The sequence below is a fragment of the Myotis lucifugus genome, unplaced genomic scaffold (genome assembly GCF_000147115.1).
Source record: "Myotis lucifugus unplaced genomic scaffold, Myoluc2.0 scaffold_295, whole genome shotgun sequence".
Lineage (NCBI taxonomy): Eukaryota > Metazoa > Chordata > Mammalia > Chiroptera > Vespertilionidae > Myotis > Myotis lucifugus.
Window position 1 is genome coordinate 1,096,916 of NW_005871343.1, and position 23,633 is coordinate 1,120,548.

Sequence of the window (23,633 nt, forward strand, 5' to 3'; positions counted from 1 at the left end):
AGTTTATGGCAGTTACTTGGAGATTTTTCTTCTTCCCACAAATAATGTATCTGAGCAATTTAGAACTATTATCTACCAAGCCCCACTTCACACCTGCTCTTGCAAGAAAAGGTTTCATGCAAATGTGAACATTGCAACTAGAGATATTATACGTAGGCTACTCAACCTATGGTAGGGGAGATCTACATGCTATATGTTGCCAAAATGGACATGAAAAAGGGTATTTAAAGGGGAAAAAAAAGCATTATGTTCTGAGGTTGTGTTTTCCCTTGTGGCTCTATAAACAATGCCTTTATGTGTTCCCTATTTTCCAATTGTCCTCTCCAGCGATGTGGCAATAATGTAGCGGTATTATGTGCTGTCACTTCTGCATTAGTAAACACCAGGAGTTGCTGAAAATTACAGAATAACCTCATAATGAAATGCAGTGAAGAGTTCTAATTATAATTTAATGTTACTTAACAACTATTCTACTTTAAAATGAGAATTTTCCAGCCATGTATCCTAATGAGTTATCAGAATGCATTACCCCCAAAAAATGTACAAATGAGGGTAAACATAAAATATTATCACCAATAGGCATGTGTGTGGGAACATTTATAATCAAAATTAATGTACTGCATTAAAATTATTAAATATAAAAGCACATTAAAATGCTGTAACAACTACAGGGCAGGATTTTTTTTTTGAAAGCTCATATTTCACCTTGAAGAGGAATAAATGATATATTATCCTCCAACATAAGAGTTAAAGCTGTCTTTTTCTGAACATGGGACTAATACATGTTAAACTAAGAATAAAATCACACAGCTAAAAGAAGACTCACTATGTGATGTAAAAACCAAGGCCTTCCTTTTACCTTATTCCATAAACATCTGCCAAGAGAGCTATCCCTCCCATATTCTGTTGTTCTGCCTTCTGAGCATTTATGTAAATCCCTTTGATGCTGACCTAGTGAACATGGTGACATGATGAAAATCTATTACCCATTTATCTCGCCATACATTATTTTGTAACCATGGCACCTACTTTTCAAAAGACATCTGATTTATAACAAGTTTCTCAGGTGATTCTGATGTGCAAAGAAGTTTAAGAATCACTACTGGAGACAATAGGGAAGGATTGGGAGAAAGAAAGTGCCATGATAGAGATGTTTGATGAAGATTCACCTAGTAGAGTACAAGATGGAGCAGAGCATGGAGAAACGGGAGGTTGAGGGATATAGAACAAAAGATGCTGCATTTTTCCATTAAGAATAGTATGAAGGGGCCGAGGTCCCTCAAGCTAAAGATGGCGGCTTTAGCAGCGAAGTCCACTATGGCTCTCCGGGCCAATACTGGTTGGCCCGTTGCCTTTGTCAGAAAAATTCCCTGGACCACCTCCTCGAGTGAACTGAGAGAACACTTTGCACATTTTGGCCATATATGAAAGTGCACTGTACCTTTTGACAGAGATTGGCTTTCATAGAAGTATGAGTTGGATTCACTTTTCTTCAGAACTTCAGAATGCACTACAACATGACAGTCATGCTATTGATGGAGTAAAACTCCATATTCAAGCTTAGAGACCAAAAGTTTTGCAAGGGGGCCAAACATCTGATGAAGAGAAATATTTTTAAGACTATTACTATCTATTACAAGAACAAAACTGAAAACAAAACAAAACAAAAAAAGAATAGTATGAAGGGAAAGGAAGGGTTGGGCATTGAAAACAATGAGCAAGAGGAATCACCAAACTTGGTAACTGAGTGTTTGCCAGGGAAGAAGAAGACAAGGAGTGAAAATAACTTCAATATTTCTAATTTAAGGAACTGGAATAATAATAATAACAGCTAACATGTATAATCACTGTGACCTGGCTGCCTCAACAACCATGCCCAACCCTCTTCTTTTTTGCTCGTTTTCCCTCACAGATGTTAGAAAACTGGATAGTCACTTTCTCAGCCTCTTTCACATACAAGATTGGACATGTGACTTAGTCCTGATGATCAGATGTAGGGAGAATTCCTTTGAGAGGCTCTGGATGAAAGGGACAGTTGATGCTGGCCCTGCCCGCCTCCCTTCTTCCTGTCTTGAATGTGAATGTGATGCCTGGGGCTGCAATAGCCTGGTGACCATAATGTGATAACCATGAAGATGAAAAGCCAACATGCTAAAGATGGCAGAGGGGAAAGACACCAAGAGATGGGGTTTTTGGTGGCACCACTGAACTCCCGGAACTACCCACTCCAAACTTTTAGTCATGTAAGATAATTGCATGTGTTTATTGCCTACCCTACTGTTAACTGGTGTCCTGTTACTTGCAGACTGATACAACCAAACTCATATGAACACTGACTACATGCCAGGCACTGGTCTAAGCAATTTAACACAACTTGATGAGGGAGTGTTATTATCCCCATTATACAGATGAGGTAATTAGGGCAACAAGCAGTCAAATAACTTGCCCAAGGCCACACACCTAGTAAGTAGCAAAGCAGGGATTTGAAACCAGGCAGTCAGCCTCCCAAGCCCTCATTCTTAACCACTACATATCCAACCTCTCAGTAATAGTAATGGTGATGGCATTAATAGAAATAAGGAGGTCTGAAACTAAAAGTTCCAAATTCTCCTCGTCTATGTACCCTGTATAATAGACATTTTCCAATGCACCAGAGCATTTATAATCTTATGTTGGATATGTAATACTTTCAACAACAAAAAAGAATTTAAATTTAAAAATAAAAAAAATAAATCTTATGTTGGATCAGTAAGAATTAAATTGTCTCCAATTTCTAGGACCATATGAATATCAACCTTTCAGAGTTGGTGATAGGTTCATAGATGTATCTTTTTCAAATATGTGACCTCTCAGTTCTCCCAGGCAGGCAAATCTGTTATGCACAGGTTGCTCTTTTGTCCTGGTTGTCAGACTTGCATGAGAAGTGTGGCAGTGTCATGGGTATCAATAGAATATCCCAGCTGACCTTTGTTAGGCCTTTGAGAAAAGATGGACAACAACAACAAAACAAAAATTGGCACGTGCAAAGGTACCTTCAGTGATTAACAACAATTTTCTTTAGACACTTTGTGATTTTATTCAAGGCAGACCAGAAATGGACTTGCTTGAGTGAGATAATGTGTGAAAGCATTAAAGGCACTCAGTACCGGGCCAGTGCTCAATAAACACCAGTGCTCTTATTACCATTACTTTTATTATTTGGAAGGAATGTCGCCTATTTCCTCCTCCTCTCACTTTGGTCCTCATGAGCATCTTTTACTCTGAACCTCAGTGGTATGAAGGGTATATATTCATCCTCTTTTCTGAGGACTGGCTGCCCTGATGATGAAGGTGATAGGACACAGTCAGCAGCCCTGGAAGCCTTACTCCAAATTCCAGGGAATTTTGCTGAGTCAGCACAGCCTTGCAAACTGGCAGCTGCCTGAAAGATTGAGGTCATGTTCTGAATGAGCCTACCCTAGGGAATTGCTATGCAGAGCCAACACTCTTCCCTGGCAGTGAGGAGTGAAGAGCAGCCCTGAACCCCACTTCCCAACATTCCTTTAAATGGTGTACTCATAGCCAGAATTTAAATGCTGCATGCACAGAGGAGCTGGGGTTGCTACATATATAGTTCTGTTCAACTCACCCTGTAGAATCCAGGTATTGGTCAGAATGTTTTGTCCTTTCCCTGGTTATGAAGTTCTGTTCTGATCTGGACATGCTGATCTCCATCACAAATCACAGATGACATTGGAACAATTTCACTGTCATTAAGTGCTTAAATGATGTTTATAATCCCTTAAGCAGCTAGAGTACACATACTAACGTCTTAATTTATAATCCTGTTGCCAAAGCACTTCTCTTAGAATTTAGTTTAATACTTCTTTAGTTTCACACTCCAAGTTCAATCATTACAATTAATTCCAATCTCCCTAATCAAGGATGCATGTCTTTATTAGTCTCCCTAAAAAGCATAGAGGTTACAAATGGATGGGTTTCATTACTGCTCATGATTGTGGTCAGTTGTCTGGGACCATCTCCCTCTGGGAGGCTGTTTGAAAGCTAAACTTCATTTAGCTGCTAACAATACACACACAAAAGACAAAAAATAATGCACATCAATTTTATTACAGATATAAGAATGAGACAGGCTGAATCACCATTGAAGGGGCCAGTAGTCCAAGACCACTCATGCCTCATGATTGGCAGCTGCAAAGGGCTCCCTCCTCCAAGCCCCTTGGCAAGAGGACAAGGGATCAGAATATCCGCGTGCTGCCTTGGAGAAGTGACTCACCCAGCATGAGTGGCCAGATCTGATCTATTTAAAAGCAGAGACGGGGAAGTCGCTAGTAAGTCCTCTCACAATTCTGCAAAAGTTTATTTTTCCTCCCAAAAGAGAATAAAAGAGAAGTGAATTCCTTCCTAGACCTCAGACTCCTTGAGAATACAAACCTAGTGGAATACCTGGCACACAATAGGAGATTAATACATGTTTGCTGGAATTAAAATTAAGTGTCCTATCATTGAATGTGCATAACTACTGTTGTTCCCATTTTATTTTGAAGAAATTGAGAAAGATCAGTTCGGTAACTTGATAAAAAGGAAAAAAGCCAGGACTCAAGTTCAGGCCATTCTGTCTCCAAAGTTATAAGGTTCTTTCCATTAAGTCATGCTGCTATAAACCACCTGCTACTAAATGAAGAAAAACCCTTCCTCATTTTTTTTTCTAATTACAAAATTGACAAGACTATTCTATATATGTAAAATGCCCTTCTATTCCCATCTCCTTATTCTCTGCAGATAATCTTGTTTATTCCTTTAATCAAAATGTGGAGATGATTCTGCATCAACACTTCTTTGCCTCTTCCCCACCCTCCCTTTCTTCACTACTGTCACTGAGAAAGAGGTTCTGGGTGACAGATTTTCCCACCCTAGAACCTTGGCCCAATTTGTCCATAACCTCGCAGAGGCTCCAGCCCTGGTGAACGCTGCTGTGACTTACTTGAAGTCTCACTGGCCCCATTTTGGCACTATATTGTCAGAGTTGAGCTGGTTCCTCTGATCCCTGCTGAGATCGCCACAAGCTATTCAAACTGTAATTAGTGCTCAAACTAGCAGCTTCTAACAGCTCAGTTAAGAAAGCTGTGCTGAATGGTTTGGAAGTGTGGATGTGGTTTTGGGGGGTGTTTTAAAAATATATATATATTTTTTTCTATTAATTTCAGAGAGGAAGGGAGAGAAACATCAATGATGATAGAGAACCATCAATCAGCTGCCTCCTGTACACCCCCCAATAGGGATTGAGCCTGAATACCAGGCATGTGCCCTGATTGGGAACTGAACTGTAACCTCCTGGTTCATAGGTCAATGCTCAACCACTGAGCATGCAGGCCGGGCTGGAATAAAGGAATAAAGGTTTTATATTGCTAGATCAAAGGCAAGCACGCATCATTGGCTGTGTTTAAAAGGCAGTTTAGAAACCAATCTTTAACATTTGATTATATTTGGTTTATTAGTTTAGTGCTCTTGGACCATGTGTGAACAGACTGCTATCTTAATAAAATATGTGTCAAAATCAATTTTTTCTCTATCAAACACTAAATAGAATGTAACAATTTCTCATAGTATTAAGTTGGGTTATGTTTTGTTTTGATACATGAATACAGCTCTAAATGTTTATCTTTGCTTAGCTTGAAACTAGAAAGGATATGTAATGTAAAATGAGGGTAACATTTAAATTTAAATGTTTAAAATATATGATGAGCTTTATTTCCAGAAAGGTTGAGCAAAAGCCTTAAAAAAAGGTGAACTTGATGTTGGAGAAATAGTAATACCATGTGCCGTGCCAGTGATGTAATTAAATCATGTCAGCAGTTATCTATAATAATAAAAGCATAATATGCTAATTAGACCGGACATCCTTCCGGACGACTTTCCGGATGAAGCCGGGGCTGCAAGGGAAGCCCGGGTCCCCGGTGACAGAGGGAAGCCAGTGCCAGCAGCCAGGGCCTACTCTTGCACGAATTTCATGCATCAGGCCTCTAGTAAAGAATGAAATTTGGACTGTATCTCTTTGCTAAAATCACAGATCCTTTTGATAACAGCTATGCCTATGGTGTTAAGGTACTTCTTGCCAACTTGAATATTGCCTCATGAGAGAATAGCTGGGTGGTATCCTAAATATGTATCTTTGGAAAATCTTTAACAGTAGGATGGAATGAATGAGAGCCAGTATTTTCTCCAGTTTTATTATTTTTAGAATCTATCTTTGTGAAATAAAATAAATATCCTACATATATTTAAACAGGGTTATAATTTTGTACCATCCATGGGTCTAAACAGCATATTATGTCCTGAAATAAAAAGAAGTGATTGATATAAAAAAATGTTTTTAATAAGTGACCCTTCTCTATTTCATGACAAAACCCCCCTCGGTGGCCCTCATTCTCATCCATTCTCTAGGGCAGCCGTGGACAAACTACGGCCCACGGGCCGGATCCGGCCCGTTTGAAATGAATAAAACTAAAAAAAAAAAAAAACCGTACCCTTTTATGTAATGATGTTTACTTTGAATTTATATTAGTTCACACAAACACTCCATCCATGCTTTTGTTCCGGCCCTCCTGTCCAGTTTAAGAACCCATTGTGGCCCTCGAGTCAAAAAGTTTGCCCACCCCTGCTCTAGGGCCTTACTCCATCAGTAATTCCCCCAACCTGGCTACATTTCATTACATGTTCATTCTTTCTTCTGTGACCTCTTCCTGCCAATGTAATAAGTATTTAAAAGTGTTTCCCATCTTAAAATCACACACACAGACACCACCTCCACCACCAAGCTACTCTTTGAACTGTATTTCTGTTCCTCCTTCCTTCCCTTCACTACCAAGTTTCTTTCTCATGGTCTCCATTTCCTCACCATCTAATCATGTGCAAAAAAATCTCTTTTGATAATTACTAAAGGATTAAATCCAACAGCTTTTTCTCAGTTCTCATCCTCCTCAGACTCTACAGCAAGTCACTGTCAACAAGTTTTCATATTATCTTCTCTCGTGATTTTTTTATAATGCTGTTCACTCTCAGATCTACCTCTCATTCTCATTCCTCTTTATCCTTCTGACTCCAAATGTAAGTATTCACTTTGGTTATGTCCACAGTCCATTTCTCTTCTCTCTACATTCTCTCCTTTGGGAATTTTACTCAATCTTTTCTACCAATCTTTTGTACATACCTATTCATTATCATAAAGAGAAGGTACAGCCCAACTTAATCCTAACTGACACATAGCATATAGCCCCCCCACAAAAAAAAAAGGTTGCTCATGTGCACCAAGACATGTAGAAGGATGTTCACAGTAACATTTGTAAAAGCAAAACACTGGAAACAACCTGAATGTCCATGGATACATAGAATGTAGTCTTTTCCCTCAATGAAATATTATGCAGCAAAATTAGTAAACTATAGCTACGTGTATTAACATGGATGAAATTCAGAAATGCAATGTTGGGGATGCAGTGGCGGTAGCACAAAATAGAACGGTATATATCACATGATTCCATCTATATAAAGTTATAAAACATTAACACTAAACAACATATCATTTATATACAGAGTGGTAAAATTACAGAGAAAAGCAAGAAAATGTTAAATACAAACTTCAGAATATTGGTTCCTTCTGAAGGAGGGAAATGGAATTGGGAAGGAGCACTCTGGGGGATTATAAAGTACTGGGCACATTTTAGTTCTTAAGCTATGAGTGGGCCACCAATATTTGTTGTACCATAGTTGTTGTTTTTGGTTTTTTTTAATCTTCACCCAAGGGTATATTCATTGATTTCAGAGAGAGGTGAAGAGGGGTGGGTTGGAGAAACATCGATTTGAGAGAGAAACATCTATTAGTTGCCTCCTGTGTGCACCCCGACCAGGAATCGAACCTGCAACATAGGTATGTGCCCTGACTGGGAATCAAAACTGCAGCCTTTTTGGTGTACAACACAATGCTCCAATGGAGCCATCTGGCGAGGGCTGTACCATCATTCTTTAAACTTACAAATGTAGTTAAACTATTCATTATTCAATGAAAACAAATTTCAGAAAAGATATAACAATAGGTATGTTAATCAGTCTGAAAATCCTAGTTTTCATTTTTTATTTTCATAATCACGTGGAATGCAAGTAAAACAGGCCTGTACTCAATAAAAGGGATCTATTTTTATGGGCCTCCAACTCACCACTTGCTTGTCCTATGAGGGTTTTAGAAAACTGAAACAAGAGTAGCAAGAGCATTGATTTGCCAAGCATGACAGGTACTCAGCAGCTTTATGCGGTCCCAGGCAGTGACACACAACACCCAATAGAAGTGGGAAGGCTAGATTGTCACACTACTCTTAAAGATGCCAAAAATCCAGTTTGAATTACCTTCTCACCAAAGTGAATGTCCATCCTTCTCTACGTCTGTGTTCACCTTCACAGCCTATCACTGCTAGTCTGCAACTGCCCTGCTCCAGGACCCTCAGCAGTGACCTTCAGCATGCTGGATCAATAATGGCCATAACTCCATATGCTGGGGGCTACACTGTGCCAAGCACTACTGTCTCATTCAGCCCCTCGATACCCCTCAGGGGTAGCAAGTATTAGCTCCATTTTATATAATAAAACAGACTCAGGGAAGATAAACATCTAAAGTTTGTCTACAATCAGTTACAGCAAGTATTGGAGGCAGGATTCAAGTCCAGGGATGTCTGACTTCAAGTGCTAACATCTCACCTGGCATCCAGCAATCTTCATCACAGGACTTCCCCCTTCTAAGCAATTTCCTAATGAATCCTCCTCGCCAATGAGGCAGCCAAGTCTCCTTAACATCTCCTGAAAAAGTCAGGTTCAAAATGTGTCCATGTCTTTTCTTATGTTATTCCCCTGCTACAAAACATTCTCTCCTCCTTTCCTCTACTTGTCCAAAGACTATCCAAATACCAAACACTTCTTTCAGACTTCCATTTGGGACTGGTCTCCTTCTGAAGCCCTCCTGAACCAACCCAAATCCAGAATGGTCTCCCTTTGTCAGAATCTTTTTTGTCTTCTAGTGGTTTTTAACTAGGCTATAAGTGACATAAGAGGCAAGATACTATCTTCTTCTATGGCATTTTGTTTTGCTTTACTTGGGCCTCTCCATATACACACACCCAGTAACTGCAATATAAAAAAACTAATGATTCAGGCACTGCACAGACATAACTATAATTCCCACAGTGGTAGTTCCAAGGAGATTCCAAATCTCCATCTGGACTTGTTAAACCTGCAGATGCCAGGCTCCATTCCAGGGATCTGGTGAGTCAGAATCTCCCATGGTAAAGAGTAAGAGAACTGGGTATCTATATGTTTTACACACCTTAAGTGCACCCTCAGGTGAATACCTTGTTTTGTTGCAGTTCAGGACCATGTCCATTCAGATAAATACATAAGGGACAGCTATATAAAAAAAAGTGAACCAAAATTGTAAAAAAAAAAAAAAAAAAAAACATGTACTTATAAGGCCTACCTATTGCAATGAGGCAGAGAAATATCTCTAAGAAAGTGACTTTTAAATATAAATATGAAGCATAAGTAGAAACTATCTAAATTTTAAAAAGAAATGGGAGAGGAGAAAGCTTTCCAAACAGAGGGAACAGCATGTGAAAATACCCCTAACACAAGAAGGAAAAGAGTACATTTAATAGCATAAATATTGTCAAATCATGGTTGCAAACATAGGTTGGCTACGGATATAAGAATTTGACAAAAATGAGCCCTGACCGGTTCGGCTCAGTGGATAGAGCGTCGGCCTACGGACTGAGGGGTCCCGGGTTCGATTCCAGTCAAGGGCATGTACCTTGGTTGCGGGCACATCCCCAGTAGGGGGTGTGCAGGAGGCAGCTGATCGATGTTTCTCTCTCATCGATGTTTCTAACTCTCTATCCCTGTCCCTTCCTCTCTGTAAAAAATCAATAAACTATATTTTTTTAAAAAGAATTTGACAAAAATGAGTATCCTGGGAGAATCAATTGGCTATATGTAATTTATAAGACTATTTTATATTTTATTATAATTTATAAAATGGCCCTGACCGGTTTGGCTCAGTGGATAGAGCATCAGCCTGTGGATTGAAAGGTCCCAGGTTCGATTCCGGTCAAGGGCATATACCTTGGTTGAGGGCACATCCCCAGTAGGGGGCGTGCAGGAGGCAGCTGATCGATGTTTCTCTCTCATCGATGTTTCTAACTCTCTATCCCTCTCCCTTCCTCTCTGTAAAAAATCAATAAAATATATTAAAAAAAAAAAAAGTCAGCACTTCCAAAAATAACTAGAGAGGCTTAAATATGTAGAGCTAATTCAGAAAGGGGATAATACCTTATTTTAATCCAAAAAAAGGGAAATATTTACTGGACCTTAATGAAATTTTCCATGTCATTTAAAAATAAATGATTCTTATAAGTAAGGGTTTGTTGTTTTTTTTTTTTAACATTTCAATATATTCTCTGAAATGGCATCTTGTTAACCTAATATTTAACTTAGATATACCAGACAAATATTTAAAATCAGCAAAATAAAAACCAGTAAGACAATTTGCATCTGAAAGCCTGACATTCTGATTTACTGGTTTATATTTTCCTAAATATAATAATATAAACCAGGGGTGGGGAACCTTTTTTCCGCCAAGGGCCATTTGGATATTTATAACATCATTTGCAGGCCATACAAAATTATCAACTTAAAAATTAGCCTACCATATTTGGTCAAACATTTAATTAACTCACCCTACATGGCTTGGCCTTGATTTCGTGGGCTTCATACAACCTGTGGGCCAGATATTCCCAACCCCTGAACAAACAGTTTTGAGTACTCAATATATCAGAAATACAACTATCTATTTAAAATTGTTAACTTTCAACAATATGACACATCAGTAAACATTAATACAATATTCTAGCAATCATCTTATATGAAATAAGTGGAAAACAAATTTCTCAACAACAGGAGTCAAGTTCATCTAATAAAAAATTTTATTTAAAAAACCTAAACAAACATTAAACACTTTTAAATTGAAATAAGTTGTGAAACTTCCTTTTCCCTTTTATGAACAGAAAGTTTCAAAAATAAAAGGACAAATATAATTCTAGATATTTCGATGTTTTCTAATATTATTTTAGTAAATTATTTATTCAATCGCTTCTTTAGGTTCTCAAGGTGTTCCACATTAATATCTTCCAATGCCAGTACCACTGCTTTAGACAAGGAGGGATTAAATGAAATAGTCATTAGACAGCACAAATCTATTAAATCTCGCTGACATTTCTGCAAACCCTCCAGGAACTTCTGATATTGAAGAGGGTCCTTTTTTAACTTTTTCATCTCTGCTACTGAAAACCCTATCAGACCAGCAAGTATTTCATCTACAAAGTCTACATCTAGATATGCAGTTCCATCAGAAATCTTTGCTGTTATACTCCAAATGCCACCAGAACTTGAGAGATTTCCAGTTAAGGTTACGATAAAGGCTTTGACTTTCACTGTTATAACTTCCTTTGGTTTGCTGGCCATTAGAACAGACAAATAGATAAAGGGTGGAGAATACAAATCCATGGTGTTAGAAAGTTTAGCGCTGTTCTCTGATGATTTTAAAGAATAATTCCGTAAACGCTGATCATTTCCATTATAAATTTGTGAACTTCTTTTTGGAGTTCTGACCAGTTCTCTATTTAATATTGTATTATTTAAGGAATGTACATTTGAACTGATGATAGTTTGTTTCACTTTATTATCTGTCTCTGAGTTCTTATCTTTATTTGAAAAACCATGGGTTATGGATACATTATGATTAACTGAAAAAACACCATTGTTGTGGTCTTCATCAGTCATTTGTTCAGATAAATTATTTTCATTCCAATTATCATTTCCATTTTTGCCAATTAAAGAAAAATTATTTGGAGTATTAGGCTTATATGAAGATCTTGCTATACTGTCATCTGGTATTCTGTTCAAAGTCAATGGCTGCAATTCTTTAGTCTCCATTTGTTCTTTCTGGACAGCTTCTTCTAAAAGCAAGGCCTCTGCTAAGGAAAAGTCATCTAATTCCCCATCAGTGAAATGCACAGATTGATTTGGTGGTTTCTCCTTTGGTCTTGGAGAAATAACAAGTCCTGGTTCAAAACTTGACTGTCCTGTGGGAATAGTATTTGAGGAACTACCTATGCTGAAACATCTTCTTTCCAAGGAGGTGTCATTATTTGCTGCAAACACATCATTTTCATCAAGACTTGCCAAGAGTTCTTCATCAGAAGGTTCTAATTCAAGCTCTAGATCATCTGTGTTTCTAGGGATGTTTTGGTTAGAATTATTTGGTATGACTGAAACTATAGGATCAGGTTCCCCAATTAATCTTCCAAGTACTTTTTCTTGAGCATATTCCTCTAAAAGAGCATCTACTTCTCCTCCCAACACCTTCACATTTTCTGGTTTCAATAAGAGAACACCAAGACGAAAAGAAATGATTCCATATATCAAAATTTTTGTACCTGGAAGAAGATGACTATGAAGAACTGGAATAGGCTGATATTCCATTCCCTGCACTTGTACAATTCCATCAGTTAGCTGTAGCATCAACATTCGTGAAGGCTTGGCTTCCCAAGGCCTTTGGGTTACTTGTGTTTCAGCTGTAATTAACTCATTCATAGTATTCTTTCCTCTCAACTTTTGCATCTGGGAATATGCAGGCTGACTTACATCAACCAATGAATTAATCTGCAGAGCAAAAAATCCATTCAGCTCTCCTTTTGGGACTTCTAAAATGTCATCAGGTAAAAGAGGATGCTCTAAATCTTTCAGATCGGTAAGGAGCCATTGCTCAAAAACTTGTTTATTCATTTGTGCTTGACTCAAATTAATATTATCATTTTCTTCTTGGATCCAGTTAATACAAGCTTCCAACCACGTTACAGGTACTTTAACATGCCATGTAGCTAAAAGCCAGGTTTCAACTCTTAATGCAACACTAGTTACACTCATTTCTTTTAAATAAAAGAAATATTATACATCTGTTACCTAAAAACAAAAAACAAAAGCAAAAGAATTATAATTCAGTGTTTAGAATTATAGTTCAACTTAAATGTTGCCTAATTATGCACAATGCCCAAACAGGCATAACCATACCCTTTTGATTTTTCTCACTTTCAGCATCTTCAAATTCTTTCACTTTCTACATATCCAAAATTCAAATACAACAAGTATATTATGAGAAAAGCAAAAGCTTTGAAAGCTAATTTAGCCAAATTACTTCTCTGACCTATTATAAATTTCTTAACTTTTCTAGCTCAGATTTTTCATCTGTAATACGACAATAACACCATCTATCTTACAGGGTTGTTGTGAGGATTACATAACATTTAAAGCATAATGTCAGATCTATGAAAGACACACAGTAAATAGTAATTATTGTTAATATAATTATCAGATTTTAATAATTTAAAACAATATCTGAGTTTGGGTTTCAGAAATATTCTAAATTCTAATAAAAGCAACCTCCTAACTATTCAGGCAATAGAAAAAAAAGAAACAATATTCACTAAGATTATTTTCATAGCTATAATTCATACTCTATTAAACATACCATTGTTCATGACCATACAGCACTTAAATATGTAGTCTAAGGATAAAGTTAAAACAAATAACAATAAATTCTGAGCTGACATAAAGCAACTTATTTGTTTAGCTAAATAATTTCAATAGTCCTATGAGGTAAATATACTTCTGATTTTCTCAGTATGATAAAACAGAAGCAAAACAGTAAAGACTAACCAACCCTATATTCACAAAAGTATTATTTTTTCCTTCTACAGATAAAAATATCTAAGAGTTAGCCCTAGTCAGTTTGGCTCTGTAGATAGAGCATTGGCCTGAGGACTGAAGGGTCCTGGGTTCAATTCCATTAAGGGCACATGCCTGGGTTGCAGGCTCTGTCCCCAGTAGGGAGTGTGCAGGAGGCAGCCGATCAATGATTCTCTCTCATTGATATTTCTCTTTCCCTCTCCCTTCCTCTCTGAAATAAATATATATTTAAAAAAAATATCTAAGAGTTAAAATTTATAAAAGTTTTAATACATCCATAAGAAAACTTACCATTTGGAGCAGGAACATAGGATTTGATGATAGGACTTGGAACTGGTTGTTCAGTGGGGTACTTGTAACTTCTACTGCTCAGAAATAGCCCCAGGAGCTAAGACAAGAAGCAGTAAAGGTTATGAGGAAGCTGCAGAATCACTGGCCTATTTTCCTAAGTGTAAGAGTTTGAAGGCATGATTTTTCAGATCCCTGTTATCAATCAGGGTAGAGTATAGGTAATACAGAATTTTAAAAATGAGGTTTGGAGTGAGATGAACAAAAGCAAGTGACCATGAGAAATTTATACCCTCTAAACTTGTTTCCTTGTCTATATAGTACTTACTTCATGGGTTACTATTAAAAATTAAAGGAGATGGGAGAGGATAGAGGGCAGAGCACCAGCCCAGGTACAAATATTAAGCAGTTAGGTCAGCTGACCCAGGACAAATCTGGCCCAGTTAGGCTGCTCACCTAGGCCTCAGAATTACCACCTCTGTGGCCACTCTGTCACAAGGCATCTGTAGGCGGAGAAGTGGACCACCCAGAAGGTGTCCAAGGCCCACAAATGACTGGAGGCTGAAGCAGGCCAAAGCAGCTGAGGCTGAAATTAAACAGCACTGCCTGCAGAGGGAGAAAGAGTTCAAGGCCAAGGAAGCTGGGGCTCTGGGATCCCACAGTGGCAGCACTGAGGTGGAGGAGGATAACCAGGAAAAGATAACCGGCTAGACCAGCGGTTCTCAACCTGTGGGTCTCGACCCCTTTGGGGGTCCGAATGACCCTTTCACAGGGGTCGCCTAAGACCATCGAAAAACACATATATAATTACATATTGTTTTTGTGATTAATCACTATGCTTTAATTATGTTCAATTTGTAACAATGAAAATACATCCTGCATATCAGATATTTACATTACGATTCATAACAGTAGCAAAATTACAGTTATGAAGTAGCAACGAAAATAATTTTATGGTTGGGGGTCACCACAATATGAGGAACTGTATTAAAGGGTCGCAGCATTAGGAAGGTTGAGAACCACTGGTCTAGACCTACGTCTGGCAGAACAGGGATGAAGTCCTGGATAACTTTTGGCCTTGCCTGGGACTTCAGGCAGATATTTATGAAAACTACTGCATAAATAGATAAGAAGAGAGAAGTACTTGTTCCATGGATTGGCATTTTAGATGCCTTAATGGGATATGAACCATTAGCAAAGCTCGAGCTATTTCTTGTGAAAGGTATTATTTCTGTATATTATATATGGTAGGTCTTCATTTTATGTCGAATGGCAAATGCTACTTCTTTGTAGAAACTTAAAACTTATCCAAAGATTTCAATTTTTACCTCGTATTTCTTAGAAATTTAATCAATATATACATTGTCTGGTTCCTTATGTCTTTTAGCTCAAGTAACATATCAGTACTGATTTTTTTCTTTCTTAGATGTAGTTAAAAAAAAACATGCAATTTTTTGAAGAAAGAAAAAGGGGTTAAATTTTTTCCACCTACAGCTCTCTTGGAGGTCAGGGGTTTTATCTATGAAAAAGTAGTAAATAGCCCAGCTGGGTGGCTCAGTGGGTGGGCGTCAACCTATGAACCAAGAGGTCAAGGTTCGATTCCCAGTCAGGGCACATGCCCAGATTGCAGGCTGGATCCCCAGTGTGGGGCATGCAGGAGGCGGCAGATCAATGATTCTCTCTCATTGTTGATGTTTCTATCTCTCCTTCTCCCTTCCTCTCTAAAATCAATAAAAACATACATTTTTGTTTGTTTGTTTGTTTTTAAAAAAGGAGTAAATAGTTACTTGTAACCTGTATTAAGCAGCAGCCAGCCTAAAATAATACTTTCTGTCTAAGTGTTAGAACAATGAATAGTAGTATAATTATTTGGGCTGCTTTTAGTTTCCCTTACACAAAATTACTAGATGACAACTCAAGAACTTGTTTCATGTTATTGGTTAAAAAGTAAAGTTTCTTTATTATGTAAAAATTTTTTTAAAATACAAGAGCTAGGAGAGCCAGTACTAGTAAGTAATCTAGTGGTTCAGAGTACAACTATGGTGCCAATTTTTTTTAAAGTATATTTTATTGATTTTTTACAGAGAAGAAGGGAGAGGGATAGAGAGTTAGAAACATCAATCAGCTGCCTCCTGCACACTCCCTACTGGGAATGTGCCCGCAAGCAAGGCACATGCCCTTGACCGGAATCAAACCTGGGACCCTTCAGTCCACAGGCTAACACTCTATCCACTGAGCCAAACCAGTTAGGGTGGTGCCAATTATTTTTCACTTACAAACTCTGTCACCCTAAACAAGTGGTCATATTATTAACACATGGTTAAAATTGAAAGTAGTAGTTATAGTTGTTGTGAGAATTACATGAATAACATTTTAAAGGAGTTAAGATCATTATAATTACTGGCTCTCAGATTTAAATGGAAGTATTTCCTAACTTATTGCTAAGGAAAGCAAAACAGTGTGCTAACTTTTGTGTACAAAATAAAGGAAAACAAGCATATTTCTATTTCCTTGTATATGCCTAAATCACCTCTAGAAGGATATACAAGAATAAAACTTTTAATACATAGCTTACACTCCATAACAAAGAATAAGATCTTTGTGGGCCAAAAACAGAGAAACATTGAGTGGGTACTAAAACCCTAAAGAAGAAAGGACTAAAAGCAGTGTGTAGGCTACAGCTCCAAAGCTCCAAGGGTTCAACATGCCAATTATAGGGTAGAACTAGAAACAGACTCTTTGCTAAAATTGGGCCAAAATATGTTTCATCCACCACCTACCTATGGCCTATGGAGAATGGAAATGAGGCCTACATAACATGTATAGCATATATAGTATGGTCTAGAACAGTGATGGCGAACCTTTTGAGCTCCACGTGTCAGCATTTTGAAAAACCCTAACTTAACTCTGGTGCTGTGTCACATATAGAAATTTTTTGATATTTGCAACCATAGTAAAACAAAGACTTATATTTTTGATATTTATTTTATATATTTAAATGCCATTTAACAAAGAAAAATCAACCAAAAAAAATGAGTTTGCGTTTCACCTCTGACACGTGTGTCATAGGTTCGCCATCACTGGTCTAGAAGTAGGCTATTCATATCAATCGATGTATCTCTCCCATTGATGTTTCTCCCTCTCTATCTTTCCCCTTCCCTTCCACTCATTCTAAAAATCAATGGAAAAATATCCTCGGGTGAGGATTAACAAAAAATAAATAATTCTATGTATACTAGGATTGTTTTTTCTACAGGTTACAAAGAAAAGCTTATTAAAATTTTTAATCAAATGAAAAAAGTATTAACATATGGGATCTGTATTATATTTAGACTAGATTTCAATAACTGAGCCCTTTAATAATTTAGTAAATCCTATTATTTTCATCTTCCCCTTCAGGTAATTCCTAAGGTTTTCATTTCTACCTTTCTCAGGAAATTGAGTAACCATAGTTACTGCAGGTAGAAGCAACTCAGAGGGAAGATGTTAGCGAAGGCAGTACAATTTCCCATCAGCACACATACAAAAAACAGCTTTTAATCCTCAAAAGTATATATATATTTTTAAATTGTACATTAAGAAATGCTCGTACCATATAATGCACTTCTTTTACTTTCCAAAATTAATCTTAAGAAAACAATCAGGAGGAGAAACCAAGATGGCGGCATAGGTAAACACCGAAAATTGCTGCCTCGCACAACCACTTCAAAAATACAACTAAAAGACAAAACGGACATCATCCAGAACCACAGGAAGGCTGGCTGAGTGGAAATTCTACAACTAGAAGGAAAGAGAAAAGCATACTGTGACTCAGAGGAGGTACAGAAGTAAAGTGCAGAGGTACAGAGGCGCACGCAGAGAGGGCTGGCAACTGAGGACACGGTTGTCTTTTTCAATCGGGAGGGAGTCTCAAGCTCCCGACTGCTCTGAACTCCAGTTCCGGGCGAATCTCTGGGGACCCAGACTCATATGGGGAGAAACTGGACCGTCTGGCATCGGTCAGAACTCGCAGGCGGCTTTCTCTCAGAGGTGCTTGCAGCGATTACTGGGACACTGAGACACGGGGCTTTTTAGGGTAGGACTGGGGAGCAGCAATAGCTGCTTGATCTGCCCTGTTGATCCCCTGAGACCCCACCCCACCCAAGCTGTGTGCAGAGGCTTTTGCATATGAAAGGCCAGGCCCTTTGCAATCTGAAAATTACCTAACAAACTGCAGCTGGGTCAGAGAGACCCATAACTTCCAAAAGAAGGCCCAAGGCCCCACAGCAGCTTGCATTGCTTCACAGCTAGGCCTCATCTGGGCACCTCCAAACCCCAAACAAAGAAGAGGAATCTGCAGATCTCTCCATAGCTCCTGCTGGGTAGCCTCAGACAGAGGCTAAATTAGCACCTCCTTAGAGATCCAAGAGCCAGTGTACCCAGTGGTCAGAGTGGGACCATCCAGATTACAACTCCTCAGATCCATAAGGGACACACTCAGGGGGCAGACTCAGTGAGCACCAAAGCCCCACTGAAGCAAGTTTTACCCCAGAAGGGTGTCTTCAGCACAGAAGTTCTCCCACTGCAGACACAGCTGATTCTCACAGCCAATTGGTCTGGAGGTCAATTCCTCCCAGTGATACCTACAACAATCAAGGCTTAACTACAACAAGACTATGCACAAAGCCCACAAGGGGTGCACCAAGAGTGTCCACCTCAGGTAATTGGGGAGGCTGAGCCACTGGGCCCTATAGGACACCTAGCACACAAAGCCACTCTATCGACACAGGGAAGCATAAAAAAAATGTGGAGACAAAGAAACAGGTCACAAATGACAGAAATGGAGGAAAGCAAACTACTGGATATAGAGTTCAAAACCAAACTTATAAGGTTTTTCAAGAATTTTCTAGAAACCGCCGATAAATTTAGTGAGACCTTCAAGAAATCTAGTGAGACCCTCGAGGATATGAACAAGGACCAACTAGAAATTAAGCATAAACTGACTGAAATAAAAAATATTATACAGCCCTGGCTGGTTTGGCTCAGTGGATAGAGCGTCGGCCTGCGGACTGAAGGATCCTGGGTTCGGTTCCGGTCAAGGGCATGTACCTTGGTTGCGGGCACATCCCCAGTGGATGTTTCCCCAGCAGGAGGCAGCTGATCGATGTTTCTCTCTCATCGATGTTTCTGACTCTCTATCCCTCTCTCTTCCTCTCTCTAAAAAATCAATAAAATATATATATATTTTTTAAAAAGAATATTATACAGAGTTCCAACAGCAGACTAGAGGATCGCAAGAATCAAGTCAAAGATTTGAAATACGAAGTAGCAAAAAACACCCAACCGGAAAACCAAAAAGAAAAAAGAATCCAAAAATATGAAGATAGTGTAAGGAGCCTCTGGGACTACTTCAAGCGTACCAACATCCGAATTATGGGGGTGCCAGAAGAAGAGAGAGAGCAAGATATTGAAAACCTATTTGAAGAAATAATGACAGAAAACTTCCCCTACCTGGTGAAAGAAATAGATTTACGAGTCCAGGAAGCGCAGAGAACCCCAAACAAAAGGAATCCAAAGAGGACCACACCAAGACACATCATAATTAAAATGCCAAGAGCAAAAGACAAAGAGAGAATCTTAAAAGCAGCAAGAGAAAAAAAAGTCAGTTACAAGGGAGTACCCATAAGATTGTCAGCTGATTTCTCAACAGAAACTATGCAGGCCAGAAGGGAGTGGCAAGAAATATTCAAAGTGATGAATAGCAAGAACCTACAACCAAGACTACTTTATCCAGCAAAGCTATCATTCAGAATTGAAGGTCAGATAAAGAGCTTCACAGATAAGAAAAAGCTAAAGGAGTTCATCACCACCAAACCAGTATTATATGAAATGCTGAAAGGTTTCATATAGGAAGAAGAAAAAGGTAAGAAGAGGAAGAAGAAGAAGAAAAAGGTAAAGATACAAATTATGAACAACAAATACACATCTATCAACAAGTGAATCTAAAAATCAAGTGAATAAATAATCTGATGAACAGAATAAACTGGTGAATATAATAGAATCAGGGGCATAGAAAGGGAGTGGACTGACTATTCAGTGGGGGGGGGAAGGAGTGTGGGGGGTGCGGGAAGAGACTGGACAAAAATCATACACCTATGGATGACAGTGGGGGAGGGGGGTAAGGGCAGAGGGTGGGGTGGGACCTGGGTGGAGGGGAGCTATGGGGGGAAAAAAGAAGAACAACTGTAATAATCTGAACAATAAAGATTTAATTAAAAAAAAAAAGAATCAGAGGGAAGGGAGGAATGGAGGTGGAGAGAGATCAACCAAAGATCTTATATGCTTATATGCATTACATATGGACACTGACAATAGGGTGGTGAAGGCCTAGGGTGGGAACTGGGTGGAGGCAGAGAATGGGGGGGAAAAGAGGGACATCTGTAATCATCTCAACAATAGAGATTTTTTTTAAATAAAAAAGAAAAATATAAAAAATAAATTAATTTTTTTTAAAAAGAAAACAATCAGGAATGAAATTACAGACTTATGTGCCGGAGTGTTTATCATTGTTTTTATAGTGTGGGGGAAAAAAACAGCAACGACCTAAGAAATGTAAGATAATAGCATCTTTAAAAAACATTTTAAGGCCAGTTTAATGACATGTTCATATTTTATTTTGTTAGAGAAAAGGCCAGTTATAAAACTACACATATCTTAATCCCGACTAATTCTGTAATCATGAAAAAATTTTTAAACACACTTTGATTGATATTTTGTGCATGTTAAACTTGGCTGACCACAATAATCTACATTTGAGATCTTGACTGCAGGAACGGAGCAGAAAGAAAAGAATAGGAAAATTCTATCACTCATCACTAAGACTTAAGCATATTTGATTTCTAGATTAATTTTCAATGAGCCTCACATATTTCAAGATATTCCAAGGTTTTTTTTGTTAATCCTCACCCAAGGATATGTTTTCATTGATTTTTAGAGAGTGAAAGGGAGGGAGAAAGACAGAGAGAGACATCAATGTGACAGAGACACATCGATTGGTTGCCTCCTGCATGAGCCCCAACCAGGGCCAGGATAAAGCCTAGACCCGAATCGAACCCGGGATCCTTCAGTCTGAGGGCCAACACTCTATCCACTGAGCCAAACTGGCTAGGGCTTTTAATTTTTTAAAAAAATAGAAAAAGAGGCAGAAGTGCTATCCTTTTGGGCACTGTATATAGCATTCAACCAATAGCTGAGACTTAAATCATTCAATGTTTCCACTACCTTCATCTAAAAAGTAAAGGTAATCTGTGCTTTAATTCATTTGGGATGACTTGAAGATACTTTCTGAAAATTGGGGGGGAGGGGGGGGGGCTCGACTACATGTAATGACTAAAATCAGAAAGAAGTAATCAGTGAAGCTATTTGTGGATCTTCCATAACCTAATATAAGAAAAAAAAACAGAAAGAGAATAGGTTTAGGAGTTTGAATCCCAAGTCTGCTATGTGACCTCAGGCATGTTCTTTAATTTCTCTTAGTCTTAATTTCCTCATCCATAAAACAAAGATAACCACAACCTACCCACAGAACTGAAATAATGATTAAACTGCCAGCACAAGATCTGGCACATGGTGGGGAATTCAGGAAATGCTATATTTTAAATAATCACCCAGACAGACAATGTACAATCTCAATTATATTAGCTTATCTAAAGTAAGTCCCACCCTGGACAGTGTGGTTCAGTTGGTTGAACATCAGTCTGTGCACCAAAAGGTCTCCAGCTCGATTCCTAGTCAGAGCATATACCCAGGTTGTGGGTTTCATCCCTGTTGGAGCCAGATCAATGTTTCTCTCACATCTTTCTTTCTCTCTCTCTCAAAATCAGTAGCATATTTAAAAATAAATAAATAAAAGTAAATCCCACCTAAGTAATAGTAGCTCTGATTTCATTGGGAGTCCAAAGTGATCATATAGTTCATTACACAAAACAGGAGCCATTGAATGTATCAATAAATTTGACAAGTCCTTGACTGAGCAAAGGTAATGATATAGTTTGGCTGAAAAACAGAGAGGATGAAAGGATAGTGAAAAGACAGATTTTCCTGTAATTTAAAGGGTAAACTTACAATAAATTATAAGAGATAAGAAAGAAAACAAGTGGAAAAGGGAAAAAACAAAAACATGCAACAATGGCATTTAGAAAAGGTAACAGCTTTCACCAATTAGGGTCCAGTGAGAAGACAGTAAAATTGGAAGAAGTTCCTGGATAGGGCTGCTCACTTTGCATTCCTGTTCATTCCTCATCTCTACTTATCAAGGCAGAAAATGATGGCTGCGACAGAAATACTAGTTTGAAAGAAAGCATCATTAGTACAGTGCCCCTAAAAGTGCCCATTCGTATTAGGGAAATGTCCCAGATTTTAAGTGACAGATTCAATTAAATGTTGCAAATCCTAATCCCAATGGACAGATGTCTACAACCCAAGTATTCCCAGCCAACCCATACTCATCAATTCTTGTACACTTAATGAAAATCTAAACTATGTATCATAGAACCAAAACGTGAGTTAAGTTTTACCTCTCAACAAGACTTATGATACACTCTTCCTGGTGGGGACCATTAGAAAAACTATACTACCACTTAAAGCAGTGGTTCTCAACCTTCCTAATGCCGCGACCCTTTAATACAGTTCCTCATGTTGTGGTGACCCCCAATTTCATTGTTACAAATTGAACATAATTAAAGCATAGTGATTAATCACAAAAACAGTATGTAATTATATATGTGTTTTCCGATGGTCTTAGGCGACCCCTGTGAAAGGGTCGTTCGACCCTCAAAGGGGTCTCGACCCACAGGTTGAGAACCGCTGACTTAAAGAGACCTTTAATAAACTCCACAATCCCAGAAACTATGCTCTCGCAGTAGCTAACTGTCCTCCCAGCCAGTAAGTGCTGCTTCACGGAGTCCTCAGTTCCCTCTGAGTTTTCTTCCTGATTAGGCAAGTAAAAGAAAGATAAAGGACAGACGAAATCATAGCCATTTAAAATAGGTGCTGGCTACATCTATTTTGTAAATTACTCAAGAGGGAAATCAAGTTACAATATCATGAATCAGCGCAAATTTGTCGTTACAAATATATACATAGATGAGTGTCTTCTGCTAATGGTGGATCTAGCTTTATGTGTAAATTACAACACTTTTAAAGTGTGAGTTTGGGGTTGCAGAGGAAGCCAGGAGGGGTTGAGGAGTGGTGATGTGAGAACTGGGCACCACTAAGCCGGGCGATTTCCCGGGTTTGGCATGATTCGGGGGGACCTTCAGAAAGGAGATCGTCAAAGCTTAGCGCAGGGGGCCCAGAAGTGACCTAACACAAAGCGAGTGTAAACTGGATGGACAGCTAAACCGGAAACACTGGCGCTGGGCGAGGTTCTGGATGGTCTGATCACCGCCGAATACCTCGACACACCCGTAAGCTCATTAATAGGTGAGCCACCAGGAACGCGGATTTTGATGTTTGCATTCAACTTG

At 38.5% G+C, this 23,633-nt stretch overlaps 1 protein-coding gene and 1 pseudogene across 4 annotated transcripts in view; one reads left to right on the top strand and one right to left on the bottom strand.

The window, feature by feature from the left end:
- The first annotated feature begins 1,290 nt into the window (after nucleotides 1–1,290).
- Nucleotides 1,291–1,618, top strand: LOC102434642 (annotated as a pseudogene).
- Nucleotides 1,619–11,066: 9,448 nt separating this feature from the next.
- Nucleotides 11,067–23,633, bottom strand: part of RMI1 (RecQ mediated genome instability 1) — a 13,617-nt gene continuing 1,050 nt past the window's right edge. For all 4 annotated transcript variants that reach the window (XM_023763635.1, XM_006100001.3, XM_006100002.3 and 1 more), the window contains exons 2-3: nucleotides 14,131–14,227; nucleotides 11,067–13,056 (exon numbers count right to left, since the gene is read on the bottom strand). In XM_023763635.1, the coding sequence (XP_023619403.1) occupies nucleotides 11,170–13,020 (1,851 nt within the window). In that variant the 5' untranslated portion in view covers nucleotides 13,021–13,056; nucleotides 14,131–14,227 and the 3' untranslated portion in view covers nucleotides 11,067–11,169. The remainder of the gene's footprint in view (nucleotides 13,057–14,130; nucleotides 14,228–23,633) is intronic.